Source organism: Kogia breviceps, chromosome 10 (assembly GCF_026419965.1).
Source record: "Kogia breviceps isolate mKogBre1 chromosome 10, mKogBre1 haplotype 1, whole genome shotgun sequence".
NCBI lineage: Eukaryota > Metazoa > Chordata > Mammalia > Artiodactyla > Physeteridae > Kogia > Kogia breviceps.
In genome coordinates, this window is record NC_081319.1 from 2,867,191 (window position 1) to 2,894,572 (window position 27,382).

The 27,382-nt window shown below is 55.6% G+C and overlaps 1 protein-coding gene across 3 annotated transcripts in view; it reads right to left on the reverse strand.

Moving 5' to 3' along the window:
- The window catches only part of NUP210 (nucleoporin 210), a 102,329-nt gene that overhangs the window by 38,122 nt on the left and 36,825 nt on the right, over positions 1–27,382 (reverse strand). For all 3 annotated transcript variants that reach the window (XM_067043350.1, XM_067043349.1, XM_059076727.2), the window contains exons 10-16: positions 26,460–26,600; positions 25,436–25,573; positions 24,080–24,235; positions 22,375–22,573; positions 14,573–14,718; positions 7,096–7,317; positions 4,889–5,062 (exon numbers count right to left, since the gene is read on the reverse strand). In XM_067043350.1, the coding sequence (XP_066899451.1) occupies positions 4,889–5,062; positions 7,096–7,317; positions 14,573–14,718; positions 22,375–22,573; positions 24,080–24,235; positions 25,436–25,573; positions 26,460–26,600 (1,176 nt within the window). The remainder of the gene's footprint in view (positions 1–4,888; positions 5,063–7,095; positions 7,318–14,572; positions 14,719–22,374; positions 22,574–24,079; positions 24,236–25,435; positions 25,574–26,459; positions 26,601–27,382) is intronic.

Genomic DNA, 27,382 nt, shown 5'->3' on the forward strand with positions numbered 1-27,382 from the left:
CAACTGGCATCTAGTGCGTAGAGGTTGGGGTGCTGCCGAACATCCCAGGGTGCACTGGGCAGCCCCCCAAGAAGGGAGGATCTGGCCCCAAACGTCAGCAGTGCCAAGGCTGGGGGACGCTGCCCTCGGCCTCCCCACCCGAGCCAGGCTGCTCTCCTCCACTCAGCCCTCCCCTCTCCAAATCCTGCCGCCTCCCCCGGCCCCATGCCCACCTCAGCCCCTCCAGGACGCACCCCCTCGTGGTTTAACAGGAACGCCAATTACACCCCAAAGTGTCCCAGAGCCACTGGGGTGGCAAAGCTTTCAGAGCCGAGTTCTCACCCGGCCTTGACCACCCCGCTGATTGGGGGTTGCCACGCCCCACTGAGGGTGAGGACGGGTCCCGGGGGAGGGAAGGGACAGAGGTCCTCGGCGGCCGAGCGGCAGGCCCCTAGGATTCCACTCCAGAAGCCCACCTCCTGCTGCTCCTGCCGCGCACCTGAGCAGCTCTGCTCCTCGGAGCCCGTGGGGGGCAGCCTCACCCCCCCAGACCGCGGTTCACCCCGCCCTCCCGGCCCGAACGGACGCCCGGCTCCCACAGCCTGGACTCGAGCCCACCTCCGCCCAGGCAAGCCACCCACTGGCCGGAGTTTCTCCACGTGAAGTGGGAGTTGCACGAGATCCTCCTTCCAGGGCTCTGTTTAAAATAAGCGTCGCGTGAGAGCATTTTAACGGGCCTAGCTCGTGTCACTAACGTGTCACTCAGGCAGGAACCTGAGCTCAGCAGTATCCATAGCTCACCAGGCACGGGTCCAGGAGGAAGGACTGGGCTTCTCTGGCCCCTGCAGTCAGCAGTGAGGGCATCACTTGCTTTGGCCACTGAAATGCGACAAGTGACAGTTCCGGGGGCAGGAGCTTGAATGGTCAGAACGTGATCTGCCAGCTCTCCTTCTCTGCCCACGTTCAACTTGGGGGCCGCTCCGCCGCCCAAGTCTCAGAAGGAAGATAATGGCGAAGCGGGGCCCCCAGCCCCCTGCGACGCACACGCTGCGTGAGCGAGAAGCGAGCCCTTACTGTGCAGGGGTGTCGGCACTGCCGCCGGGCCCACCTGGCCTGCCTGATGCAGTCAGCAAACTCCCACCTCCTTCGCCCCCGGAGAACTCTGGACCAAAGCAGGTCCCAAATTCTAAATGCAGAACAACCACTGTGGACACGAGTCGGGAGCTGTGTCTGTGGGCGGGGAGAACAAGGTGCGCGTTCCAGAGGCCCCACTCTGTCCCCCAGATGCGACCTGGGGTGGAAAACCAACGTTCTTCCCTTCTTCCTCCTCCCCGGGGCGGGGCGGGGCGGGGCGGGGTTGGGGGGGGACATGAACAAAGCATCAATCATGCCCGCAGGTTCACTGGTCCTGCCAATGGCAAGAGCATCGTCCCCAAACGGGGAGGCGGAGGCTCAGAGACGTTAAGTTGCTTGCCCAAAAGGTCACACACAGGTGTAGGGGCGGAACCCTCTGGTAGGATTTTAAAGCCCACAGGCCTGGCCAGCCGCTCTGCAGCCTCTCCCCACCACACGAGTCAGGTGGCGGCTCCACTCAAGCCCCGGCCTGTCACCTTCTGGCAGTGCCCAGCTCAGAGGAGTGGGGTCAGGCCGGAGTGCAGTCCCACTCTGTCACCCCGACAGGTCAGCCCCGTTCGAGTGCCTGGCCTCGCCAGTGACCGACTCTGCAAACACCTCCTGGGCAGCCTCTGGCCGTGGAGGCGTATACAGTGACACTGAAGTGCGGCACGGTGCGTGGCAGGGATACGTCTGCCTCGGGGCCCCCTGGTGAGACCATGCATCTCGGCAGCCACGCCTGACTGGCTTGCGGCTCCGGGATCCCAGCACGGACGGATCACAAGGCAATTCTGCGTTCGAGCAAAGATCTACGACACACGAGAGCCAATTCAGAGCCGCGCTCGCTGCCCGACCGACCTCTTTCAGCCAAGAGCCAACCCTGGGCTGACCCCGAGGTCACAGCCGACAGACGGCCAGACTCGGCTCCTTCAGCGAGTAGCCAGTGTTTAAGTGCAGGAAAGAGGCACGTGGATCTGACTGTTTTTTCCTTTGAAATTAAGAAGGTTTGGCCAGCCTGGGGTTGGACAGGCTGGAGCTGAGGGGGCTTTGGAGGAGCAGTCGCTGTTCAGGCCTGACCATCCCCCCGGCCCTGTCCTCAGCACCAGGCACGTGAGCCTCTGCAGAATAAGGGCGGGGGGCGGGGGCGTCGGGGAGGGGTCCCTGGGTCACTCATCCATCCACCATTCACTGAGCTCCCACCACCAGCTGGGCCCTGAGAGAGAGACTCACAAAGATGAAAACGACGACAGGCGCAGCTCGGAGATGCTGCGCTTCGCAGGTCCCTCGGGGTTTTACAACCTGAAGGTTCGTGGCGACCGTGTGTCGAGAGATCCTGTCAGTGCCATTTCCCCAACAGCATTTGTTCACTTCATGTCTCTGGGTCACGTTCCGGTAATTCTCGCAACAGTTCAGACTTTTGCCTCATTATTATATGCACTTGTTAGGCTGTCTGTGATCAGGGCCCTTTGAAGTTACTTCCGTGACTCACTGAAGGCTCAGAGGTCGGTTAGCATATTTTAGCTATAAAGTCCTTTTTAATTAAGGTCTGTACATTGTTTCTTTAGCCACAACACTATTGCACACTTAATAGACTATAGGATAATATAAATGTAGCTTTTACATGCCCCGGGAAACCAAAAAGCTCCTGAGACTCGTTTTATTGCGATATCTGCACTATACTGCACGGTCTGGAAGCGAGCCCACGCTGTCCCTGAGGTCTGCCTGTGCGTAAATTCTACAGCATTAGGTGATGTTAGGAGCTTGGGGGCGGGGAGGGGGAGAAGGGAACCGTGTAGGAAATGCTGAGTGGGGACCTTCAGATAAGGTCTAAGGCTGAGGAAGGGCACCCCCCGCACCCGAGAAAGTAACGTGTGAATAAAGAGCCGTGGGTCCGGGAGGGAAACAATTCCAGCCAGGGGACAGCGATCCAGAACGTGGGACGGTCCCAGCATCCGAGCACTGACCGCGGGGGGAAGGTGACGGGCGGTCTCAGGGCCTGCAGGTCCCACCCTGACTCCCCATGTCCAGTCCCGCTTGATGTCACTGTCGCCACTCAAAGGAGGCCGCTGCACAGCGGGGGGGACCCAGGCCGGGCCCGAATCCGGCTCCCCGGCGCACACACGGTGGACCCAGCAAGCCGGGTCTTCCAAGCATCCAAACTTATATGATGTCTTCCTTTCCACGAGGGACAATTTGCTGAGTACGTAAAAGTGACTTAAAACATAAAACGTTCAGGACATTCATCTCAACAGCCCCCAAAGTCTTTTCCTGAACACACGCAGGTTTTCACCTTAGGGAAGATGGTCAGCCGCTCCATGACATGCACACCCAGGCCTGGGACGGGGAGGATGCGGCACCATGGCAACGAGCCTGAGAAGGGGCCCTGGGCTCTGAGCCCGGGTCTCCTCCCGCAGAAGAACGCTCCCTGCAGGCCCGCGGGGCAGGGGAGAGGGCCCTGAGACGCACACACAGACTCCTCACTTTAACCAGTGCCGTCGAGGCCCCAGTCCTCATGGGACCAGCGGAGGGGCTCACATGCCTCAGAGCTGAGGGGTGAGTGAAGCCGCCCACGATCACCAGAGCAGCGGGAGAAGAAGCTGAACTAAGCTCACAAGGACAGGAGGCCCAGAGGCACGGGCCAGATGGCGGGCTGGTTCCCAAGTCCCAGGCCCTGGAGTCTGGCGCCTCCCCTAGAGCTTCAAAGGGATGCAACTTGAGCAAACAGCAGCAGGAGCCGACTCCCAGTCTCGCTGCCCCAGGCAGGCAGCTGGACACGCCCCGGGGCTGACTGCGGGCTGGGGCTGGTAGAGAAGCATCTGCAGGGCTGCTGAGGAGGCCCCGGACCTGGAGCTGGACAGATGTACGTTCTGCCTGCGGGTCTAGCCCTCAGGGACGAGGAACAAGACACACACAGCGTCTCTGATCACCGTGTGGGCAGCAGGGATGCAGAGACCCCGGGCTGGCCCCGGGGCCTTTGCACTTGCTGCCCTACCTTCCGGGGGCACCCTGAGCTTGGCCCCTCTTGGCTGGCACCCCGAGCACAGGCGTGAGCCTGTGTGCCCTCCTCACAGGGGCCTTTCCCTATAGTCTGAGGTCCCCTGTCTCCACAGGGCCACCCACCCTCCCATCCACCACGTCTGCTGCGGGCCTCCTGTCGGCTCTGAGGCCCGAGCCTCGCCTGCCCTGGGTACTCTGCGTTCCAGAACCTGACGTGTGCCCGGCACAGGCGGTGAGATCCAACAAACGTATGCTGAGGAATGAGAAGAAAGAAGCCTGTCTCCCTTCCGAGAAGGGCCGCAGCCGGCCAGCAGGCCGTGTGCATGCCTGACCCTGACCACGGGGCTTCCAAACCCCCCACGTCCAGCCATCCGGTCTCTAGGGTCTCAGGGGTGGAGGCTGGACTGCTGTCACCTCACATCCCTGCTGTCAGGGACCCCGGTGACTCTCTTCCCTCTGCTTGAAGTGACCTTGGAAACACAGGGCCATCCCCCGCACCGTGGAGAAGGCTACAGCCAGCCACTCCTGCCTTGAGACAAGAGCCCCACCTTAACAGCCTCGAGCCACAGAGGAAAGCGACGAGATGTGTACAGACCGCCAAGTGCCCGCGCAGAGAGGCGGCAGGGTCCGGGCGCTGCCACCAGCAGCTGTGACGCAGGGGATGCCCCACCCCTCCAGGTCCCGGGCCCCACGTGTCACACACAGACAAGTGCCCACCGGACAAGGCGAGTGTAGGGCTGAGGGGGCAGCGCCGGGCGTCGCCTGGCCTGCCCACGCCGCCCCCCCAGAGGCCACTCACCACCTGCTTGTTCTGCTGCAGCAGCGGGCAGGACAGGTCCAGCTGGGGGCTGGCGTAGACGGGCGCCAGGGTGAGCCTGGAGGGCGGCGCACACACGAACTTCACCACAGCGGGCTCCAGCGCCGGGAAGGGGTTCGTGATGCTGGGCCTGTTCCCCACCGTGAGGGCGATGACCTGGCAGAGCAAGAAGCAGCCATCAGACACGCCAAGTCTAGTCCCTGCCCCTCCGGGAGCCCCCGGGACTCAGTGCGCTCTTCTGCAGAGCCGGGATGGTGGTGGGGCCCACATCCCAAGCGGGTTACGACGGTCCAGCGACTCACGCCCAGGGGAGAGCTCCCTCAACGTGCAAGAGACCTTCCGACAGGGGCCCTGGCGCCCCCTACTGACAGGACAGAACCACTGCCTGCTCCTGGGCCTGAGGAAGAGGTGGGGCGGGGGGGGGGCGGGACACACTGTGCAGCTTCCTGGGACCCTATGAAGACCCCAAGGCTGATTGGCAAACTGACAAGCCTGTGGGTTTTGAACGAGGACTCCACAGTGACTTGAAGACGCCCATCACGACGAGGTGCGGGTGCCGGCGAGTGTGTCTGCCGGACTGAGCCCCTTGGGGAGGGACCAGCTAAGGGGTACGGAGGGCGGGGCCGGTGACCAGGGGCTGGAGCCACAGCCCCGCCCTCCCTGCGGCTCTCAGAGCAGCTCAGTGGGAGGCTGCAAGGACGGAAATTAAAGGCGCAGGAAAAGACACGGAGATTGATGTTTGCTTTCAGAGCTGGGACCTCGGAAATCAAGCCTGGCCCGCGTTTTACGAGCCACGCGGCTCACGGCCGGTCCTGAGGGAGTGGCCCCCGGCCCCTCAGGGACACTCACTTTCACAGGCCAGAACGGTCCGGTCCAGAAGCCCCTCAGCCTTCCTGACCAGCAGGCAGGACAGAGGGCAGTGTCCTCGCGGACCCCCAACACCCCAGGGCACCAGGGTAGGGGGCCCTCGGGGCAACCCTGCTGAGGCTCCAACCCCTACGGCCCGAGGGGGACACAGGTGACTGAGCCGGGGATAGGAGGCTTCTCTCCGTTAATTTTTGACTAAAGTTTATTCTTGTTGTGGTATTTATTGTTATGTGTTTATTTTTCTTATTCTTCAATTGATTTTGTAAAAAAAAAAAAAAACAGTGAAGCCAGTGGAAGTGGGCCTCCACTGTGCATCTCTTCCGCTCACACCAAGCCGGTCTCGGGGTGGCATGAGGGTGCCTGGGGGCCGTGTGTGTGTGTGTGTGTGTGTGTGTGTGTGTGTGTGTGTGTGTGTGTGTGTGTGTGTCTTAACATCAACCGACATGCTTTGTACTAGTAAATAAACACAGACAGGTGTTCTTCACGTCCCCCGAGAAATGGGCTCTCTCCTATCTTTCTTGATTCACGCTGGCCTCCTCGCCCCTTGCTTTCTGTTTCCTGGCACCCTGGGAATGGAGGGTTACACCCCTACTACCACCAGACAAGCGTGCAGCCCTGAGCCTGGGAGTGCCAGGCACGGGGGAACGGAGGGGCGAGCCGCTGCTCTATCCAGCCGAGGCCGGCCCTGCAGGGGTCACGGGTGCACTGTGCCGAGTCCACCCAGGCTAATGTTTTTGGTTTTCAGCATTAAAAAAAAAAAAAAAAAAAAAAAATCAAGACACTTCATACACTTGGAGTTAATATAATATTGTAAATCAACTAGATTTCAATCTAAAACAAAGATTTTCACAGAAAAAAAATAATGGGATTCTCGGCTCATCCCGAAACACCGAAAAGAGCTGCCCGCCCTGGGTCTGCAGTCTCACTCATGTATCGTACTGATACTTGCCTGGCCCTGGAGGCCTCCGACTTGGCGAGCCCGATCTCATCCCACCCGGACTTGACAGTGGGGAGTGCTGACGCCCTGGAGCAAGAGGAGAGCGCCCCGGGTGTGGAAAGAGAGGCAGGGCCGGCCAGGCGTGTGGCGCGGTCCCAAGTGCCACACCCCGCTAGGCCCGGATGCTGTTCACCCCACCACCCCACCAGCCTGACCCTCAGTCTGCCTGTCTGTGAAACGGGTACAACAGCCACGGCTGTCCCTCAGGGTTGCCTCGAGGAGTTAGATAAAATAATGCTGCGAGGCACAGAGGGGCACTCGGGGGGACGTGCCTTTCCATCCCTCGCTCTGGGCAAGGGGGCTCTGGGGGTGGCCGCCCGCTCACCTGCTCGCCCAAGACCTGGCAGGTCACGAGGATCCAGTGCTGCTGGTGATTCCGGGCGGCAGGGGGCCCAAAGAGAGCCAGGCTGACGCTGTCCATGTCCTCAGAGGTGACGTTGCGGAAGAACTTGGAAGGCTCCAGGACCCAGGGTCTGGGACCCCCCTCGAAAAGCATCTCCTTTGAGGAGCCGAGGGTCACCAGGGCGACAGAGGAGGGGTCCACAGCCTGTGGGAGAAAAGAGGGGAGGAGTCAATGTCTCCCTGGGAGAGGCGAGCCTGCCAGGGCTGGGGGGCGGGGCTCACTCTCTGTTCCTTGCTTTACCTGGTGCTCGCTGGCCTGCCAGGAAATGATCTGCCCGGGCATCTGCCTCCCCAGCTGGCCTACAGGCTCATTAAAGGAAAGGCATGTCTGTTTTCTCTCGTATCCGCAGCGTGATCTCAATCACACGAGAAATGAAAGGCCGTACAAACTGAAATATTTTTAAAAGAGTAATTTACTCTTTTAAAAATACTTCAGACATGCCTTTCCTTTAATACACTGTGATACTGTTTCTCTGCCATCTGACTAGCAAAAATCCAAAGGTCTGAGCACACACACTGCTGGTGAGTCTGTAGGGAAACACGTACTCTTTTATAAAATTAATTAACTTGTTTTTTGAGATATAATTGACATACAACATTATATCAGTTTCATTAGTACAATATAGTGTTTTGCTATTGGTATATGTTGCAAAATGATCGCCACAAGAAGTCTAGTTAACACCTGTCACCACACAAAGTTACAGTTTTTTCTTCTTGTGGTGAGAATTTTTAAGATCTATTCTCTCAGCAATTTTCAAAAACAGTATTATTGAGAAACGTGTTCTATCCTGCTGGGGAGACAGGAAAATGGCGCAACCCCAACAGAGGGAAATTCGGCAATGTCTACTACAATGACAGTCGTATTCCTCCCTTGTCCAAACAACACTCCTTCTGGGAATGGACTCTGAAGATACACCTCCATGAATGTATAAAATATACGCACAGGGCTACGCCTTACGGTATTATCTTTAAGAGTAAAAGCTTGGAAACAGCACCAACACCCATCAGCAGGGGCCTAGTTAGGTAAACTGTGGTCTATCCATACGATGGAACGTCAAACAAAGATCTGCCCGTGTGGATGTGGAGAGATTTGCAGGTTATTTTCTTTATTTTCCAAGCAAAGAAGCAAGGTGCAGAACAGGATATCTAGCATACTACCCGTGAGTAAGAGAGGAACGGGCAGGGCGTAAGAACATATAATCATTCTCGCTGACTTTTGCAAAAAGAGACGCTGACACTGTAAAATGGAAACGAATCAAAACAGTTTTTGACAAGAGGCAGGGAAGGGATGGAAGTGAGGCTTCTGGGTGTACTCTGAATACAGGTTTAACTTGGGAACCACATAAACAACTTAGACAAAAAATAAGGTTAAAAAAAGCAAACCCTAAAACTGAGAAGAAATGGAAACAAATGATTCTACCTGTGACAGGCTGATCGTCTCAATGCTGAGAAGACCAAACCTGCATCAATCCCCTCTTCTTGGACTAATTGACCTTAGCCTCTTGTGAGTCCCAATATCTTTTAGGCCAAGAGTTGCAAACACCTGTTAGCCCCAAGGTCCAACTCTGATTGGCTGGTAACGGCTATGGGGGTGGGGACCTGTGCTCCTGAGGCTGAATCAGTGCTTGGCGAGAAAGGCAGCCAGGATTGATTAGCAATGTCTGCAGTGGGCACAGACGGGCACACACAGAAGCTGTACCTGCATTAGACCAGCGTCCACAAAGGCAGAGTGACTTCTCGTTCAGAATCGCCAGTGTCCTACGCACGTGGAGGTTACCAGGAACCCACATCAAGTGAGTCCTTGACAGCTTAATGCCCAGAACGCACAGAACACTTGACAGTTACCTCCAGGCCCGGCTCCCCCAAGCCCTACTCACCTGGACCCCTTAAAGCCCTGTGCGTGTTCGTGCAGATCGGGGCACAAAGACCCGTCTCAGACCCGCTGCAGCGGAGACCCTGTGGGGATGTCGTGAGCCTGGGCTGAGCCAAAGCCTCCCCTACCCAGCCAGTGCCAGCCTCCCCTGTTCCCTCCATTTTGGCCCACCGTGTTTGCCAGCCCGCTGCTGGGGTCATCTCTGCTGACCTGCTCAGACCCCTGACGCTCCGCTCAGCTCTTTCCAGGCTTTCACCCCCATGGGGGCTGCTTCCCCCCAACTGCCAACAGCCTGAAGCCCTCGCAGGTACAGACGGATAATCACCCAGCTGTCACCGCAGTCCTGGACCTGGAGCAGTGCCCCGGCCAGATGCACCTCCACGTGGAGAGGGCATGTCACTGCGTGACAGCCTTAAGATGTCACATACCCTTGAGGATGGGAGCGGGTCGGGGCAAGGTGATGATCTGCCGAGGCCTGTGGGGCTCAGGTCTCCCTTGGTTGGGTGCTAGACCCTTAGTAAAGAGAGGGCATCACTTGTCAGTGAGGATTCTGTCCTTTGGACTTTCTTTTTTTGCCATATGAATAATTTTCTGAATTTGCTGTCAGTTAGCTCTCCAGGCATCCCTCCCTGAACACGTGTGCACAGGTGTGTACACACGCACAGTTCCAAGGAGCACCCCCCAGACTCTATCTTGCTACATGCCCACCAAAGAAACCATCAACAGGGCCCTTTTCCTGCACGTGACGAGGGCCTTTGGCCCTTCCTCCCCGGACCACCCCTCCCTCCTCGAGACAGCTGCACGGCCTGCTCCCGTGCTTCACTCAGGCCTCTGCGCAAACCTGCTCCTCAGGGAGGCCTTCTTGGATCCCCCGTCCAAGGCGGGACCTCCTCTCACCTGTTACCTCCCTTCCCAGCTGCACCGCCCTTCTCACCACCTGCCATCACTTCCTGTGTGTTCTTAAGTGCATTTGCTTCTCTGTCCCCAAAGCTTGAATGAAGCTGTCACTCAGCTGTGTGACCTTAAGCAGCTTAATGTCTATAAGGCTCAGTCTCCCGTCCTATAAAATGGGTACAGTGAGAACCCTGCCTCATGGGTTATCACAGATTCAAGGGGCATGAATGGGAGCCCTGAACACACACGTAGCATATGCTCAGTAAACGGCCCCCACTACTGTCAACTGTCACGCCCATTTCGCAGATGGAAAGAGTGAAGCCCAGCAAGTGGAAGCAACTCGTCCAAGTTCACCCAGCCGGCGGGCCTGGGTCTGTTCCGACTCCAGATGCCCTGCTCTCATCCGTCTCATCACCACAGCCAGAACAGCTCTGCTATGGACAAAGCAGGTCACTGCAAACCTTGCAGGAGGATTTTTTTCCTGACCAGCCCAATAGGAAAGATTGTGCAAAAGTACCACATGTCCTCTAATTAAAGCTGGAGAATGATCAGTTATCACCTTGCTGTGCAATTCTCTTCCCATCCAGGCAGAAAAGTGTCACTGAACCGCGTGCCAGGGAGATAGGTTAATAATGAGCGTGGCCAATGAAGGGCACTGGTAAATCGTACCGGGGGTGTCAACACGCAGACACCAGAGCAGGCCAAGCGGGAGAGGGGGGGGCCCTGCATCGCAGTCGAGACCTTCTCTCCCAGGGACTCAATTTCCTGGTCTGCAAAACAGGAGGGCGTCTGGTCCTCAAGAGGCCCTTAGCACCAGCAGTCTGCGTTTCCAGGAGGTGGGCTACCCGCCTCAGTCCAGGATCCAGAGAAAAAGAGAGGGGAGGGGCAGTCGGAGGTGACAGTCCCCCCGCCGCCCCGGCACCTGGCTGACCCAGAGGCTCCAGGGTGCACAGCCCATGCTGACATCACGGGGATGAAGGAGCCAGGTGGGGACCCCAGGCCCCGGCACTCCAGGCCCCCAAAGGGTAACCCCCAGGTGGGCTGACAACGTACCCCAAACTGCTGCAGCCAACCGGGCTGAAGAGGAAGGGGGGTGTTGGCCGTGAAGGGAGTTAGGGAACCGGCAAGACAGCCCCCCTCTGTCCGCGGGCCAATTAGACAGAAGAGGTTACAGGTAAGTCGGGCCGGGGGGTGGGGTGGGGGGCTGGCGAGGGGCACCTAGAAGATCTAGGGAGGGTCTTTCTTCTGCCAGTGGGGGGGGGGCATCCTTACAGTGTGCTTCCAGGACACAGCCACTCACCCTCTCCGCCAGCAGGAGGGGTCTCGTGGGTGTGACCGTCCTTCCCTGACCTCACCCGCTGCCCACTGGTGCACGAGAACATCCAGCTCCTAACGCATCTAGACCCTCGCTCGACCTGACCCCGGGAGCCTCCCGTCTCCGGCCTCACCCTGAGATACACACACCAGCCGAGCTTCCTGCTTTCACACTCCCCTTCTGCTTCTGTGTTCACAGGTGACCTGTGCCCGCGGGACTCTTCGTTACCTCTACTACACTCACCGTTTGCCTGCACGTCTGCATTCCTCACAGACGGGCAGCCTCCCAGGGCACAGAGGGTGAGATATTTCCCTAGATCTGCCTCCCCACCCTGAGCCTTGTACTAACAAAGCACTAGGGACTGTCTGCAGAGTGAACTGGCAAAGCACAGGCTGCACAAGAACTGTGAGCTGCCCTTCCAGTTCCCACACTCCTCTCTTCCTCAGAGAAAGAACTTCCATTTTACTAGGGTGGTAAATTGCCCAGCTGAAATGATTCCCCAGTCTCTTACAGCTAGCTGTGGCCAGCAGATTAAGTTCCGGCCAATGAGGTGCAGGTGGAAGCTGCTCTTTTAAACTTCTGACGAGGCTACTACAGGAAACTAACTCGGCTGAGAGATGACCTCTTTCCCCTTCTGGCTAGATGGAATGCAGATGTGATAGCTGCAGCTCCAGCAGCCACTTTACAGCATGAGGCAACTTTGAGGATGAACTCCACATACTAGGATGATGAAGTAGAAAGACAGAAACCTGGGTCCCTGATGACTACAGAGCTGCCACATTAGACCTGTGTGAAACCTCTCATGTGAAAGAGGAATAAACTCTCTATTCACTAAGCCACTGTTATTTTGCATATTGTTACTTGCAAATACACCTAATCTTAACAGATATCAAGGCACAAGACAGATGAGAGAAGAGATGCATATCCTGTTCTTTTCCCTATAATTTCTCCAGTCAGGAAGCCACCTTTATTGGGGACATGTCCACCTTATCTTCATCCTTACATCCCAGCTTGGGACAGTGAGCTCAGGGGTTGGTCCCTGATGCTCCACCAAACACCCAGATAATCAGAACATGTGGTCGTCTGGACAAGCACCCAGGAGGGGTCCTGAAGAACCTCCTACCCAGGCTCCGTCACACAGCTGGCTGTGGCAGGGCCTCCCCAGGATGACCACTGCCACCTTAGGAATTTTAGTTTTCTCTCAGCCCTGCTCCCTGAGCCCTCTCACCTCCAGGGTCCTGATCAGTGAGAGGATCTCGACCTTTCAATTTTATGCTGCCATCTTTCCGTCCTCCGCCCTCCCTATCACCCTTTCAACGCTTTACTTTTTCCATGGCATGCATATCCAAAATACATTACTTATTAGTTTATTTACTGTCTCTCTCTACCTCTGTCTCTGCTACAACGTCAGCTCATGAGGAAAAGGATTTCTGTGTGGTTTTTTGCACTGTTGTACCCCTAACGTTTAGAGCAGGGACCGGCACCTGTGAGTAGGTATTCATATATATTTTGGTTTGGGGCATCAGGAGACCTTGGATTCAGCCCTAGCTAGGTAACCCTGGACACATTTCCCCACTCATTCCTTCTGAATTAAACAACTCTTCTCAAAAACTTGAAAACAGAACTACCACATGACCCAGCAATGCCCATAAATACTTATGGGCGTTTACCCAAAGGGAAGAAAAACACTTACTTTAAAGGAAATCTGTACCCCACGTTCATAGCAGTGTGATTCACAATAGCCAAGATATGGAAACAACTGAAATGCCCATCAATGGAAGAATGAATAAAGAAGATGTGACATAGAGATAGAGATATAGATATATAGATATAATAGAATATTATCCACGCATAAAAAGAAAGAAATTCTGCCATTTGCAACAACGTGGATGGACCCTGAGGGTATCACACTAAGCGAAATAAACCAAGACAGACAAAGATAAATACCTTATGATCTCACTCATAGATGGAATCTAGAAACAAAAAAACAAAAACCACAAACTCACAGAAACAGAGAACAGACTGGTGGCTGCCAGAGGCAGGAATTGGGGGCAAAACGGGTGAAAGTGGTCAAAAAGTACAAACTTCCTATTCCAAAATAAGTAAGTCCTGGGGCTGTGAGCTACAGCATGGCGACTGTAGGTAATAACACTGTGCTGCATATTTGAAAGCTGCCAAGAGGGTAGATCTTAAAAGTTCTCATCACTCACACAAAATCTGTAACAATGTGCCGTGATGGATGTTAACTAGACTTACTGTGGTGATCATTTTACAATAGATACAAATACTAAGGAAACTAACACAAGGTTATATGTCAATTATATCTCAGTAAAAAATCCAAAACAACCCTTGGCTGTTGTCTGCTCTGTATCAGGCAGTATGCCCAGGGCTAGGGGGGCAGTGATGAAGAATTCTTATGTCACTGAGCTTGCTTCTAATGGCTGAGGGGGAGAAGAAAATGCATCCCTAATCAAGAGGACCAGAGGTGTCCTAGAGGCTGGGACTGGCGCCTGGGAAATGCAAGTGCTGACTGGCCCAGCCTGGGAGGCTCTCCCCACAGGAGGGGCAGGCCTACACTCCCCGGGCCTCCCGAGTGAGGCTGCCTGGACGCACCCTGGAGGAAGGGCCAGGTCTTCCTTGTTCACGCAGTACCAGCTAAGCCTTACTGAGCGCTCAGTACCTCCTAGGGACGGTTCTCAGCCCACTTGGTTCGTTAGCTCAGCTCATCCTCACCGCAACCCTGGGAGGCAGGGGCTGTATTAGCCCCATTTACAGGCAGGGGAACTGAGGCCCAGGGGAATTACATCAGCCAAAGTCACCGAGTTGGTGTTGGACCTGGATGAAAACTCGGGAGTTGGTGTCAAACAAAGGCAGCGCGCTCTGAGGAGGAACACGCTAAATGCCTCCTGCACGGATCCGCACGGGGGACCCGGACGCTGATGGTTACCTGGCATCAGGTGAGTGGCACGTCCAGACCTGACCCAGGGCCCCGCGGCCCCAGAATCTGCACCACGTGCCAGGGCCACTGTCCCCACCCCAGGGTTCTGTGGAGAGCCTGCAGGGTGACTCTCTACTGGACCAGGAGCCCCTCCGTCCCGACCCCTGTGGGAATCACTTCATCCACAAGGATGTCGGCACTCACTGTCTGCCATCGAGGAGGCCCTGCTCCTGCTTCATACTCCTGACTTCAGCTTGACAGTCACCTCTGTAGCTGTCCCCAAAGCTATTCTGAACAGTCAGTGTTTCAACAGACATTCACCAGAGCAGGTGGATGATTTGCGTCAGGGACGCGGGGGGAGGGCAGGGCCTGGGGCTCACCTTGAGGGGCAGGTAGGCGGCAATGGTGATGCGGGCGCTCAGGTGGATGTGGCCGTGCTTGTAGCTCACAAGGAGCGCGGTATAGCCCTGGGCCTCTGCCCTCACCGTGACACCGCTGCAGTGCTCAGGCCCCGGCCGCAGCCTCCCTGCAAGAAGAGAACCACGAGGTCACTGAGACCTTGCCTCTGCCGGGAAAGACAGGACAGGCTGACCGCCCTCTTCCATTCTGCGCTTGAAACGAACCTTTTAAACTTACCATTTTAAAGTATAATCCCCATACCAAAAAGCACAGGACACGCTGTGAAGCACACAACTCACAATTTTTCCCCCACAAGCTGAACACGCCGTTTCCAGGACCAGGATCCAGAAACAGTATGCCCTGCACGCCACCCCTGGCGTCGCCTGTGGACCCTTGGGGTCAGGAGCCCCCCGCCCCAGAGGAAAACCACTGTTCACCGGCTTCTAAGAGCACAGCTGAATTCCGCTGGCTCTGGACTCCATACGAAGGGAGCCGCCTTGGTACCTGCCCTCTTCAACTCTACACTGGCCGTCAGGTTCCACCGTATGTTTCGCACGCCGTACACCTTGCACTCACGTGTGTGCGTTACGCTGCTGTGTGAACAGGCAGCGGCTTCTCCATGCTACAGGGACCCTGCGGGGCTGCGACGGGTCGCGCAGCTGTGCGCGTGTGTGCGAGCTTCTTTGGGGACGTATTCCCCTCTTCGGACGCGTGCGCCCCGAGGGGTGGGAGCACGGATAACGGGTGTGTGTGCTCAGCTTCCCTCATTATCGCCAATTATCTTTCCCCAAACGGCTGATGGACTTAGGCTGCCTCTAGTGGCTGTGAAACACCCCTGCCAATCCTTGGTAAATATTTTCCATCTTCTATTAATTTTTAAAAATTCCGGTAAAATACACATTAACATAAACTTTCACCATGGTAACAACGTTTCCAGTTCAGTGGCATTAGGGTACATTCACACTGTTGTGAACCAGCGTTACCACCCATCTCTAGACCACTCTTCATCTTGCAAAACGGAAACTCTGTGGCTTCCCTGGAGGCGCAGCGGTTGAGAGTCCGCCTGCCGATGCAGGGGACGCGGGTTTGTGCCCCGGTCCGGGAAGATCCCACGTGCCGCGGAGCGGCTGGGCCCGTGAGCCGTGGCCGCTGAGCCTGCGCGTCCGGAGCCTGTGCTCCGCAACGGGAGAGGCCGTAACAGTGAGAGGCCCGTGTACCACAAAAAAAAAAAAAAAAAAAAAAAAAAAAACTGAAACTCTGAACCCATTAAATATAACTTCCCAACCCTCACCCCCTCCAGCTCCTGGCAACCACCATTCTACTCTCTGTCTATATGAATTAATGCTGCTGTAAAAACATGGACATACAAATATTTCATCAAGATTCTGCTTGCAGTTATTTTGGGTATATACCCAGAAATGGGATTGCTGGATCATATAGTGGTTCCATGTTTACTGTTTTTTTCTTCATTTTTTTGGCTGCATCAGGTCTTACTTTTGGCACGCGGGATCTTTCGTTGAGGCACGCGGGATCTTTCATTGCGGCATGCAGGCTTCTCTCTCTAGTTGTGGCACCGGGCTCCAGGGCACACGGGCTCTGTAGTTTGTGGCCGGTGGGCTCTCTCACCGAGGCCCGCGAGCTCAGCAGTCGTGGCACGCGGGCTTAGTTGCCCCAGGGCATGTGGGATCTTAGTTCCCTGAGCAGGGATCAAACTCACGTCGCCTGCGTTGGAAGGCAGATTCTTTCCCACCGGACCACGGGGGAAGTCCCCTGTGTTTAATTTTTTCATGACCCTCCACACTGTTTTCCACAGTGGCTGCACCATTTTACATTCCCACCAACAGAGCACAAGGGTTTTAATATCGCCACATCCCCACCAACACTTGTGTTTTTTTGTCTTTTTGGTAGGAGCCATCCTAAAGGGGTTTATGTGGTATCTCACTGTGGTCTTAATTTGAATTTACATCATGATTAGAGATGCTGAATTTATATCATGATTAGAGATGATCTTTTCATATACTGGTTGGCCATTTGTATATCATCTTTAGAGCAATGTCTGTTCAAGTCCTTCATCCATTTTTTTCATTAGGTTATTTGTTTTATTATTGTCAACTTGTAGGTGTTCTTTATATATTCTATAAATTTATTTATTTATTTATTTATTTATTGGCTGCATTGGGTCTTCGTTGCTGTGCACGGGCTTTCTCTAGCTGCGGCGAGCAGGGGCTACTCTTCGTTGTGGTGTGCGGGTTTCTCCTTGCGGTGGCTTCTCTTGCTGTGCAACACCAGCTCTAGACGCCTGGGCTTCAGTAGTTGTGGCACACGGGCTTGGTAGTTGTGGCTCGCGGGCTCTAGAGCACAGGCTCACTAGTTGTGGCGCACGGGCTTAGCTGCTCCGCGGCATGTGGGATCTTCCCGGACCAGGGCTGGAACCCGTGTCCCCTGCATTGGCAGGCGGATTCTTAACCCCTGTGCCACCAGGGGAGTCCCAACTTTTTTGTGTCTTTGGAACTAAAATGAGTCTCTTATAGATAGCATGGCGGGATCATACATTTTTATCCATTCTGCTAATCTGCCTTTTGTTTGGAGAATTTAATCCACTTACAGTTAAAATAATTACTAAAGACATTTCTTTTACTTTGCTGTTTGTTTTCTGTATGCCTTTTGGCTCTTTTGTCCCTCATTTCCTGCATGGCCATCTTCTTCTGCTCTTATAGCTGATCTTCCGTAGTGAATCATCTTACTACCCTTCTCATTTCCTACTGTGTGTATTCTATGGCTCTTTTCTTTCTGGTTACCATAGGATTACATTCAACATCCTAAAGTTATAATGGTCTAATGCCAACTTACACCAGCTGAACTTCAATAACATATAACAACTCTGCCCCTGTACAGCTCTGGCCCCACCCCCTTTCAGTTACTGAGGTCACAGAATTACACCTTTATGCATCGTGTGTCCAAAACCAGACTGAGTGTGTTTTTTAAAAATACATTAGTCTCTTAAATCAAGTAGAAAACAAAAAGTGGAGCTACCAACTGAAGTTACAATAGCGCCAGCTTTTCTAATCATCTGTGTATTTACTTAATTTCTTCACGGGGCTTTGTCCTGCATTTCAACCTGAAGGATGCCCCTTGTTGCAGCCAGGTCTGGTGGTAAAGGTCGCTCAGCTTTGGTTGATCTGGGAAAGTCTAAATTTCTCCCTGTTTTGAAGGACAGTTTTGCCAGATATAGGATTCTCGGTTGACAGCTTCTTCCCTCCAACACTTTGAATACATCAAGCCCACGCCGTCTGGCCTCCAAGGTTTCTGATGAGAAATCTCCTGATCTTACTGGAGAAAATCTAACTTCCTCTCAGCTCTACAGACGCTAACAATGTACCTTCACACCCAGGCCAGGTCTCTACTCATTTTCCACGCAGTTTCTTCATACGCATTACTTCCCGGAGCCGATAGTTCTTAGAATTGATAGTAAATGAATTCCCTTTTTTTGCGTGTGTGTGAAGAATCGCTCTTTAATTGCACAGGGACGGCCCACACAGAGAACACCTGGATTCCAGGTCTAGCTTTGCTCAAGCCAAGTGGTCCTTGCTGAGTTACTTGTTATAGGAATCATCACAGAGAGCTAGGCAAACAGAAGGCATTTGTGTTTTTCTCTTTTAATCCCGAGATCAATTGTTTCCAGACTCCAGTATTTTCCAGACCAGCAAAGTTGTTCCCTTTGCCTTACTGGACTGCTCGGTGAGATGCTGGAATAGATAATAATCATTTGTAATTAGAACATCAATTCTTTGTAGGTAAGTAGGTGTCTTTGGGTTGTTTTAAAAGCCCTTTAATAGTAGTTTCCTTTGACTCCCAAAGAGACTAAATATTCCTCCTGTTATTTTCTTGTCTCTATCCTTGTGCCAATAAGGCTTTTTCAAAAAATACATAGCACAAAGGAAAATTTGGGGCCAATGAATTCCCATTTAAATTCTATTCTAATTTTCTCCTTCAAACTAGAAATGAAAAGGCACTGAATTATCCTACAGTTTTAATTTCAAATCAAGTATATATCCATCTCTAATAATCCGCATAAACAAAAAGCTCTTTACGTCCTTTTATTTTAAGAGTAAAGGGGTCTTGAGACCAAACAGTGAGAAAACCACTGTAGTTTATCCCCGTCTGTCACTGGTCCGTTTCTTGTTCTGACCTCATAAGGTGCCACTGTGACGTATTCACAGAAAACCTACATGAGTCCCTGATAAACGCAGGTTTTTGGTCCTTACAGCCCAGGAAGCTGCCCGTGGTGACCTGATGGCCTTGGACCCAGAGCTGGCTTGTTCCCTTCACCCCCCATTTTGTTTATTTTTTTCATTCTTCCTCTACTCTTTTGTTTTTCTTTATTTTCTTTTTAAAAAGTTGTCTTTGTTCTTTTTCTCATTTTATCTTAATTTTTTTTTCTTAGTATTTTAGTACAGTTAGAATGGTTGGTACAGCTAGCACAGTTAGTGTAGTTAGTATTTATTACCATAGTTAGTAAGGATAGCTTTGCTAGCATCACTAGTTAGTATCAGTTACCATTGTCAGTATAGTTAATGCAGGGCCTCACCGAGGCCTCCCTGCTGACAAGGAGGCTCGTATGGACCGTTCCAGCCTCCTCAGGACCACTGGCCAAGGTGGCTTCGCCAAGGTGACATCGGCCCAGATGGCCATCAGGGTCGTTAAGGAAAATCAGCAGAGCTCCTCCAGCCTCCACGCACTTTTCCATGAAGTCCACAGCATGAAGATTTTAAATCACCCAACATCATAAAGTTATCCGAGGTGACTGACCGGAGCAGACCTGTTGGACCAGTTACAGGACCACGGCCGCAGGACAGACGGAGGCCCGGGGCACATGGGCAGCTGGTCTCCGCCCTGCAGCACGGCCACCAGGAGGGGATCGAGGCTGGCACCTGAGCCAGGATACCTCCTCTCTGAGGGTGAGATGGACACGACAGCTGCAGGCTTGGGCCCCAGCGTGAGTTCACGGGCAGAGGAGCCTCGCGTCCCCACGCGGCTGTACGGGGAGAAAGCGGGCGGCCTGAGGAGGGCCAGGAGTCAGGGCAGAGGCCAGAGAGCCTGCCAGCAGCCCTGCGGCGGGGCCCGGGGCCTCCCCTCCACCCACAGCACCAGCTGCCACACTGGAGCCTCGGAGAAAGCCACAAGCCCCCAGGGCGGGGCCCTCCCGGGCACCCTGACGCTGGGACCCCAGCCTCGCCCTCTGGCAGCCAGAACCGGCAGCGGGTGGCTGGGAGATTCTCGAACTTTATCACAAAGCATCCATGTTTCAGGCTGCCGGGCAAGAAGCGTCACAGCAAAGTGAGCCCAGTGTGACCCCTTTTGGACAGCGGAGGAAAGGCAGACCGCACTCCCTGAATTTAAATGCAGAGCAAGAGGACAGGAGCCGGGAGTCTGGTGACACTCTGGGGACCACGTGGGTCCATGAGGGATGCGTCGTGCTGCTCTGAGCGCGTGTGGCGTTTCTCTGGGGGGCGTATTTCAGCATTTCTGTCGGGTGTGCCCCAAGGAGGGCAGGATTTCACCTCCGGTCCTTAGCACCTATGTTCAGCTTTTGTCACTTTTGCCAACTATCCTTCCCAAAATGGCTGCGTCGAGTCACGATGCTACTCACAGCTGCACTACATCCCTGCCAATACTTGGTATTTTCCACCTGTTTAAAAAATGCCATTCTGGTGGAATTTTATAGTTTTCTTTCCAAACACTGAGGAAGAAATCATGCTGTGAAGCTCCGCAAGCCCGTCCCCTAGATTCTGCAGCTAACATTTGTTTCTGTTTCTCCGCTGCATACCTATCCACCACCTTCCCATCCATCAGGCCTCTCCCGTCGCGGAGCGCAGGCTCCGGACGCGCAGGCTCAGCGGCCGTGGCTCACGGGCCCAGCCGCTCCGCGGCACGTGGGATCTTCCCGGACCGGGGCACGGACCCGTGTCCCCCGCATCGGCAGGCGGACTCTCAACCACTGCGCCACCAGGGAAGCCCCACCCCACTTTTTTATGCCTCGAAAAGTGAGCCGTGGGACTTCCCTGGCGGTCCAGTGGTTGAGACTTCGCCTTCCAGTGCCGGGGTGCGGGTTCGATCCTTGGTCGGGGAGCTAAGATCCCACGTGCCTCGTGGGCAAAAAACCAAAACATAAAACAGATGCAATACTGTAACAAACTGAATAAAGACTTCAAAAAATGGTCCACATCAAAACAATCTTAAAGGAAAAACAAAAAAATGAGCCGCAGGCATCAGTACACTTCATCCTAAACGCTTTCGCACACACATAATTATCTGCAGGTCAGTATTTCTTTAGGGTTCTTTTTCTCTTAAGGTCAAATTTACACCGGTGAAACGCACAGATCTGGAGCAGAGCACGCCGGGAATTCTGACAAATGCAGAGCTGGGACCTAGGACTGTGGAACCCAAACCCTGTCCGTTATCCTTCATTCCTGGGAGCTCCTGGCTGCAGCCTGTGGACGCCCCTCCGGGACGCGCGCGGGGGGCAGCGCAAGCGGCGGGCTCCTCCCCTGCCTTTGGTGGGCCTCTCCCTCCCACACTGAGGTTTGCCTCCACCCTATACGGTGGCCTCACTGGGGACACAATCCATAAAGTCCGGTTTCTCCTGGACGGTCCGAGAGGATGCAGCAGCACCTCCAGGGAAGGATGTGGATGCGGTGATGTCCGGGGACGTCCTGTGACGTCCGAGCAGCGTCACGCTCAAACGGCTCCGTGAGTGCCGACAACCACGGTGGCGACGTGGAAAGCCGCTCGGTCCCACAGGCGAGCCTACAAACACCTCTGCTGTCAAGCTTCCTAAGCTCTGCCAGCATCACGTGGCCACTCCTCTGCTCCAAAACCAGCAGCGGCCCCCACTTCTGGCCCCTGAGGTCCACACGCCCCACCAAGCCCCCTGTGATTCTGGATTCGACAGGTTCCGCCACGCCAGGCCACTGGGTGCACACACACCCCACGGGCGTGCCCACGAACGCTGCTCCCCGTCCCCTCTAACGCTGCCCAGGGCACACTCACCATCAGTCCTTGGTCTTGGTCATCTGCAATCGAAGGGCACTCCCTGGGTTGACGCCCCTGGGAGGCCCTGTTTCCCGGGGGACTAAGGCTCCAGGGTCAGTGTCAGACACACCCAGAGGGGACCTCACGGGACCTTGGGTAGCGCGACGCAGCCTCAGTCTCTTCGTCTGACCCGTGGCCCAACCACAGCCCTTCCTCCCACGGTGGCCATGACGCCGAGTGAGGTCACGCACGCCAAGTGCACACGCCACACCCGGCAGGGGTGACACCCCCATAAGACGGTGGCTGAGCACAGCTGCCATCACCACCGGTATCACTGCCCAGCCCTGCAGGGGGTTCCTGGCTTCGATGGCCCTGGAGGGATGGACTGTGCAGTCACTAAGGTGTTATAATTCTATAACTCGTCAGAACCCCTACTGACAGTATATTCTGAGCACCTGTCACATTCCAGGCACTGTGACAGGCATGGCGACATGCGCCTCTACTTCGGATGACACCCATTTGAGAGATGTGGAAACTGAGGCTCAGAAAGCCGAGTGACGTGCAGTCACATGCAGTAAGATCCAGACCAGACCACTGCTGATGGCAGACAAGAGGACAAATGCCATTTCTTAGGCTATGACCCTGCTGCTGGTTCAGCCCCTGAATCAGGAATCTGGGGCAGCCCACGCGGAGAACCCAGGCCGGCGGCCCCGACCCTGCCGTCCGGCGGCCGCTCACAGCGCTGCTTTACCTGGGAGCGGCTGGAACACGCCCTGGTTCTCCATCTCCACTGCCAAGTCGAAGTGGGAGCAGTCGCTCAGCGTGACCACCTCGTCAGCCCCACCGGGCATGAGGCCGTGGATCCTCAGGGGCAGCTCCAGGCTCTGGCCCATGCTGGCCTCCACTGGGCACGGGGCGAACTCCATGCCGCTGGGCTCAATCACGTACACCTGGAGGACAGGGGCGTGCACGGTCGGCAGGCTCCTCAGAGGAGGAACAGCCGCCGCTCAGCTTTCCTGATACCCTGTGTATGAGCACGGAGGACCCATCGGTGAGAAGCCTGAGCTTGGGGGACACGATGGTGTGTGCTGGGGGCTGGGAGACCTTCAGGACAGAGCCGTCAGGGAAGGCCTCCCTGGGAAGGTGCTGTAGAAGCTCAGACCTGGGAGCCATGTCAGAGGCAGCCAGACAAAGGTCTGGGAAGACGAGACGGTCCGTGCAAAGGTCCTGAGGCACATTCGGCTCGGCACGTTGGAGGGACATAAAGAAGCTGAGTGTGCAGGGTGAGAGAGGCATCACCAGCGACAACAGCACTAACACTTACGCCACACAAAACTTCTCACACGCCAGGCTCTGTCCCAAGAACAGAATGAAGTCATCCCATCCTCTCAGCCTCCTTGTTAAGAAGGTTCTATTACCATCCTATCTGTCTGATGAGGAGCCTGGCAAGGGAGGTTAAGAGCCTGCCCGGCTGGAGCACAGGGTGTCTGGACCAGGCAGGCGGCCCTGGAAGCCAGGTTCTGACCACTACACACGCTCAGGAACTGTCCTCAGGCTCCGGGCTGAGCAGTCAGGTGAGAGGGGCACATTTCCTGTGATAAAGAAGCTTGGGGGCAACCGGGTCACAGATTATCCAAATACTTGACATGTGCGCTGCAGTTAAGGGGTCTCAGTTACAACCTTCCTTACACGAGTTAGATGGATGTTTAGGTAGGTGTGTGTGTGGATCGAAATAAAAAGAGGACAAAAACCTGTACGTCAACGTCCCAAACAGCGTAGGAGAAGGTTGGGGATGGACACGCTACATACGGAGCTTTCATTTCAGCCCTAAGTGAGGTCATAAAACAGGCTGAGATCAGGGTCAGGCGGTCAGGAAAGAGCTGGGGTCCGGAGGCCACCAGCTGGGGCTGGCAGAGGCTCGGCTGCAGGTGGCCACTCCCACCTTCGGCCTTTGCCGAGTTGGTGCCACATCACTTGGGACAAACACCAGGTGTAGGGGCCCCGTGCAGCGACTCCAGACTTGGACCTGAACGGGAGTCAGAGGAAAGGAGTGGGGCCGGGCTCCTGGAGTCTGGGGGCTCTCCCTTCGCTGGGAATTTACAACCCAATGCCCAGTGGCCCTTCCAACTTGGAGATTCACAGCTTCCAGGTTGCGGGAATCTTCTAGAGTGACTCCTTTGAATACCTCGTGTCTCTGTGTCCTCTGGTCTCCCTCCCAGAAGCCCGGCAGGTCCCATCCCTGCCTGGTGTGGGATGAGACGACCATCTCCCTGAACTGGCCGTGAGTCCAGGGGCAGGGCGGCACCTGACACCCAGTGCCCTCACCACCACCACCAAAGCCAAGGGCAAGACCGAGGGCGAAAGGGTGTCTCTGAATTCAGCCTGAGGCTGGTTCAGCCGGCGGCTGCAGACCACCGCCCGAGCCCCCCCAGGGCCGCTCCGGCCCAAGGTCTCACCTTCATCTCACCGAAATGTAGCGGGTTCTGCAAATCATGGGCCTGGATCACACTGAGTCCAGTGTCGCTACCTGTAGTCATCACGCCCTTGACGGTGACCGTGGCAACCGCAGAGCTCGAGGAAGACCAGCTGAAGTTCCCACTCCCACCGTGGGCCTGGGGAGGGAAATCATCATCAGCGGAGCCCACCTGCCCGTCCCTTGGTCCCTCTCTCTCCCCCACAGCCCCACTCTCTCTCACACGCGGTCGGCATCGCGCCGCCGCACGGTGACGTGTGGCATCAGCCAGCGTCGGGCTGGCTCTGCCTCTGCCCCGCGCTCTCCCCACCCTGTCTCCTTCTGGCCCTCATATTCTGGGGACCTCGTGGCTGACACGAGCGTGTGCGTGTGCCAGTGACAGTGGCCCCGGGACCCAGGGGCACCTCCTGAGCTCAGGCTGGAATGGGAGGACCCGTGCCCCAGAGCCGGGTGCGGGACTCGGCTTCCCTGGCCCCTCCGAGTCATCTGCCATGAAGTCAAGGACAGCCCAGAGGCTTCCAGACCAGGGGCCACCATCCCAGGACCCCAGAGGGGCCAAGAAGGTGACACACCTGAGTGAAGAGGCAGTAGGTCCCAGTACACACACGGGACACCTGTCCTCACTGCCGTGAGACAGCAAGGACTGCTGGGACGGGGCAGGCCACGTGCGCTCCTGCCCCGACGGGCGTCAGGCGCTGCCACTAACGCCAGGTGGGCACGTGAACATCAAAGCCCACGAACACGTTATGTGTGTGACAGAGCTGGAGACGCCTTCCCCTCGGATTCCAAATTTTTCTCTAAAGATCTTTACACTGCTTCCGGAAAACAATAATTTTTTACAAAAAGAAACACATGTGGAAGTTATATCCGTGTTCAGGACTTTCTTTATCACGCTTTCTTTACAATTTTTCAAGGTTTTTTTCCTAATTACCAAAATACACTACTGTGATAGAAACCTCAGAAAATATAGAAAGCATAAAGGGCTTCCCTGGTGGCGCAGTGGTTGAGAGTCCGCCTGCCGGTGCAGGGGACACGGGTTCGTGCCCCGGTCCGGGAAGATCCCACGTGCCGCAGAGCGGCTGGGCCCGTGAGCCGTGGCCGCTGAGCCTGCGCGTCCAGAGCCTGTGCTCCGCAACGGGGGAGGCCACAGCAGTGAGAGGCCCGCGTACCACAAAAAAAAAAAAAAAAAAAAAAACAAAAAAAAGAAAGCATAAAGACTCCGATTTTGAATTCTCTCCTGACCCCTAGAAGGTAATTATAACAGAAACAGAATGGACGTAAAGCCCCAACCCCATGGAAACACCCGAAGGAATGCACCCAGACGGGGTCTCACGGTTACCTTTATCGTGTACTGATAGGCGCCCGTCTTTGGTTGCCAGGGAAACGTCAAGATGCTTGGATAGAGGGTGATGGGGACGTGGATTTCCACCTCCTGCTGGTTCCACACAGGCACCCGCAACGTGTGGACCCCTCCGTCCTGCAAGGGGGTGAGGGTGCCGTATGCCACCATGGCAACCAGCTCAGCACTCAAGCGGGCCCCCGCCCCTCCCTGGGCACTGGGTCCCCAGGGTGGATTTTTCAGTCGTGGGCAGTGGGAAGACGCCAGGCACCCTGCGGCCTTCTCCATCTCCACGGAGGTGGCTTTGGGTGGCTCTGCAACAGCCACGCAGATAAATACGCTGCTTGACTGCAGCCTCACAGCACCCCTGAAGGGATGGATGTGGTTATCCCCGCTTTACGGACAGGGAAATCTAGTCACGGGGCATGAAAGCAACTCGCCCCAAACCCCCGGAACAGAAGTGGTCACGTTGGTAGGAATCTCTGCCTGGTTCACAGGCCATTTGTGCTGCTGCCAGGTCCGGGAGAGGTTTGTGTGGGGTAGGAAGCTAAGAACACCCACGCCAAGCTTCCAGTCGGTAAAATTTGCTCCCACCGAAACCGACTGGCCTCTTAAATACAGGGGGGAAACCTAAAAACTGTGAAGGATCCAAGCAGCCGAAACAGCCAAAGAGAGGCCCGTGGGTCCTGGTCAGTGCACGGCTGGACACCCAGGCCCCAGGCTGCTCCCAGCAAGGGTTTCTAGCCCCCGTCCCAGAGGTGCAGGCTCCCTTTCACAGGGGCCAGCAAAGGGCAGAGGAGGAGGGGCTCTGGCCCAGCACAGGGACAGGGGACAAGGAGAGGCCCAACCCCCTACCCCCAGACACCACTGTGAGCCCAGAGCAGGGGGGACCCCTGTGGTGCCCACGACAGCAGCGCACTCTTGGGGCCCCAGCTCCCCCCGGGCTCATGTCCAGCCTGGTTTGACATTTCCGTCTGCAAAGGTCCCGGGAGGTCAGGGGGAGCCGAGGGAGGCGCCAACTTGCCTGGTCCACCACGGAGGTGAGGGCGGCCTCGATGGCCGTCTGGCCCCTCTTTGTTGCCCTGACACGATGGTACGACCCGTTCCGGGAAGAAGCCAGAACCTCAAAGAACTCCGCGGGGAGCATGGTTTCGATGTGGATGTTCTGGAAGGTGAGGCAGGAAGGTGAGAGGAGCTTCCGGGACAACTCAGGGACGTTGGGACGCAGCAAAGAAGCCGTGTGGCCCCAAAACAGCAGCCAGGCCAGGCTGATGAACTCCACGAAGCCCTGGATCTGAGCTCTGAGTGCTCTGGCCTCTGACCTCTGACCCCTCCCAGGCTGCCCTCCCCTCGTGACCCGAGGACCTGGCGCTCGCAAGCCCGAAGGCTACTGTCGGCTCTCAGACCCTGTGGTCCCAACAAGGAAACCACCAAACACAAAAAAGGACATCGAAAGCCCTTATAGCTGATTTCACCCAAAATGGTGATCGACCGAGTCTTTGTCTAGTAACACAAGGAAGGCAGTGGCTTCTGCAGAGAGGCTGAAGGGGAACCTCGCCCCGTCCGTGAAACCTCAGAGCCCACAAGGAAGGTCCGGAGATTCTCATGATCCTGGGAATTTCTCACAAAGGATCAAACACGGCCGAGACTTCTTTCCACCTGCCCATTTGTGACGCTCTTTCCAGAGCCAGGAAGCTACTGAGCTCGGCCCCAGTCAAGGGGCCTTCTGGACAGGTTGCAGGCATTCCTGGCCCTGAGGCTCTGCAGGGCAGGGAAGGATGGATTCTCAGTGCTGTGAGGTCCCCGGGCTAACGAGGAGGGGCAGGAGGGCAGCAGCCAGACGCCACCTCTGCGGCACTGCCTTCGTGACCCTGCTGCCCGCGGCCCCCTCTCCCAGCTCCAGCCCTGTAGGAAGCGGGGCCCCTGGTGCAGACTCACAGGCTTACA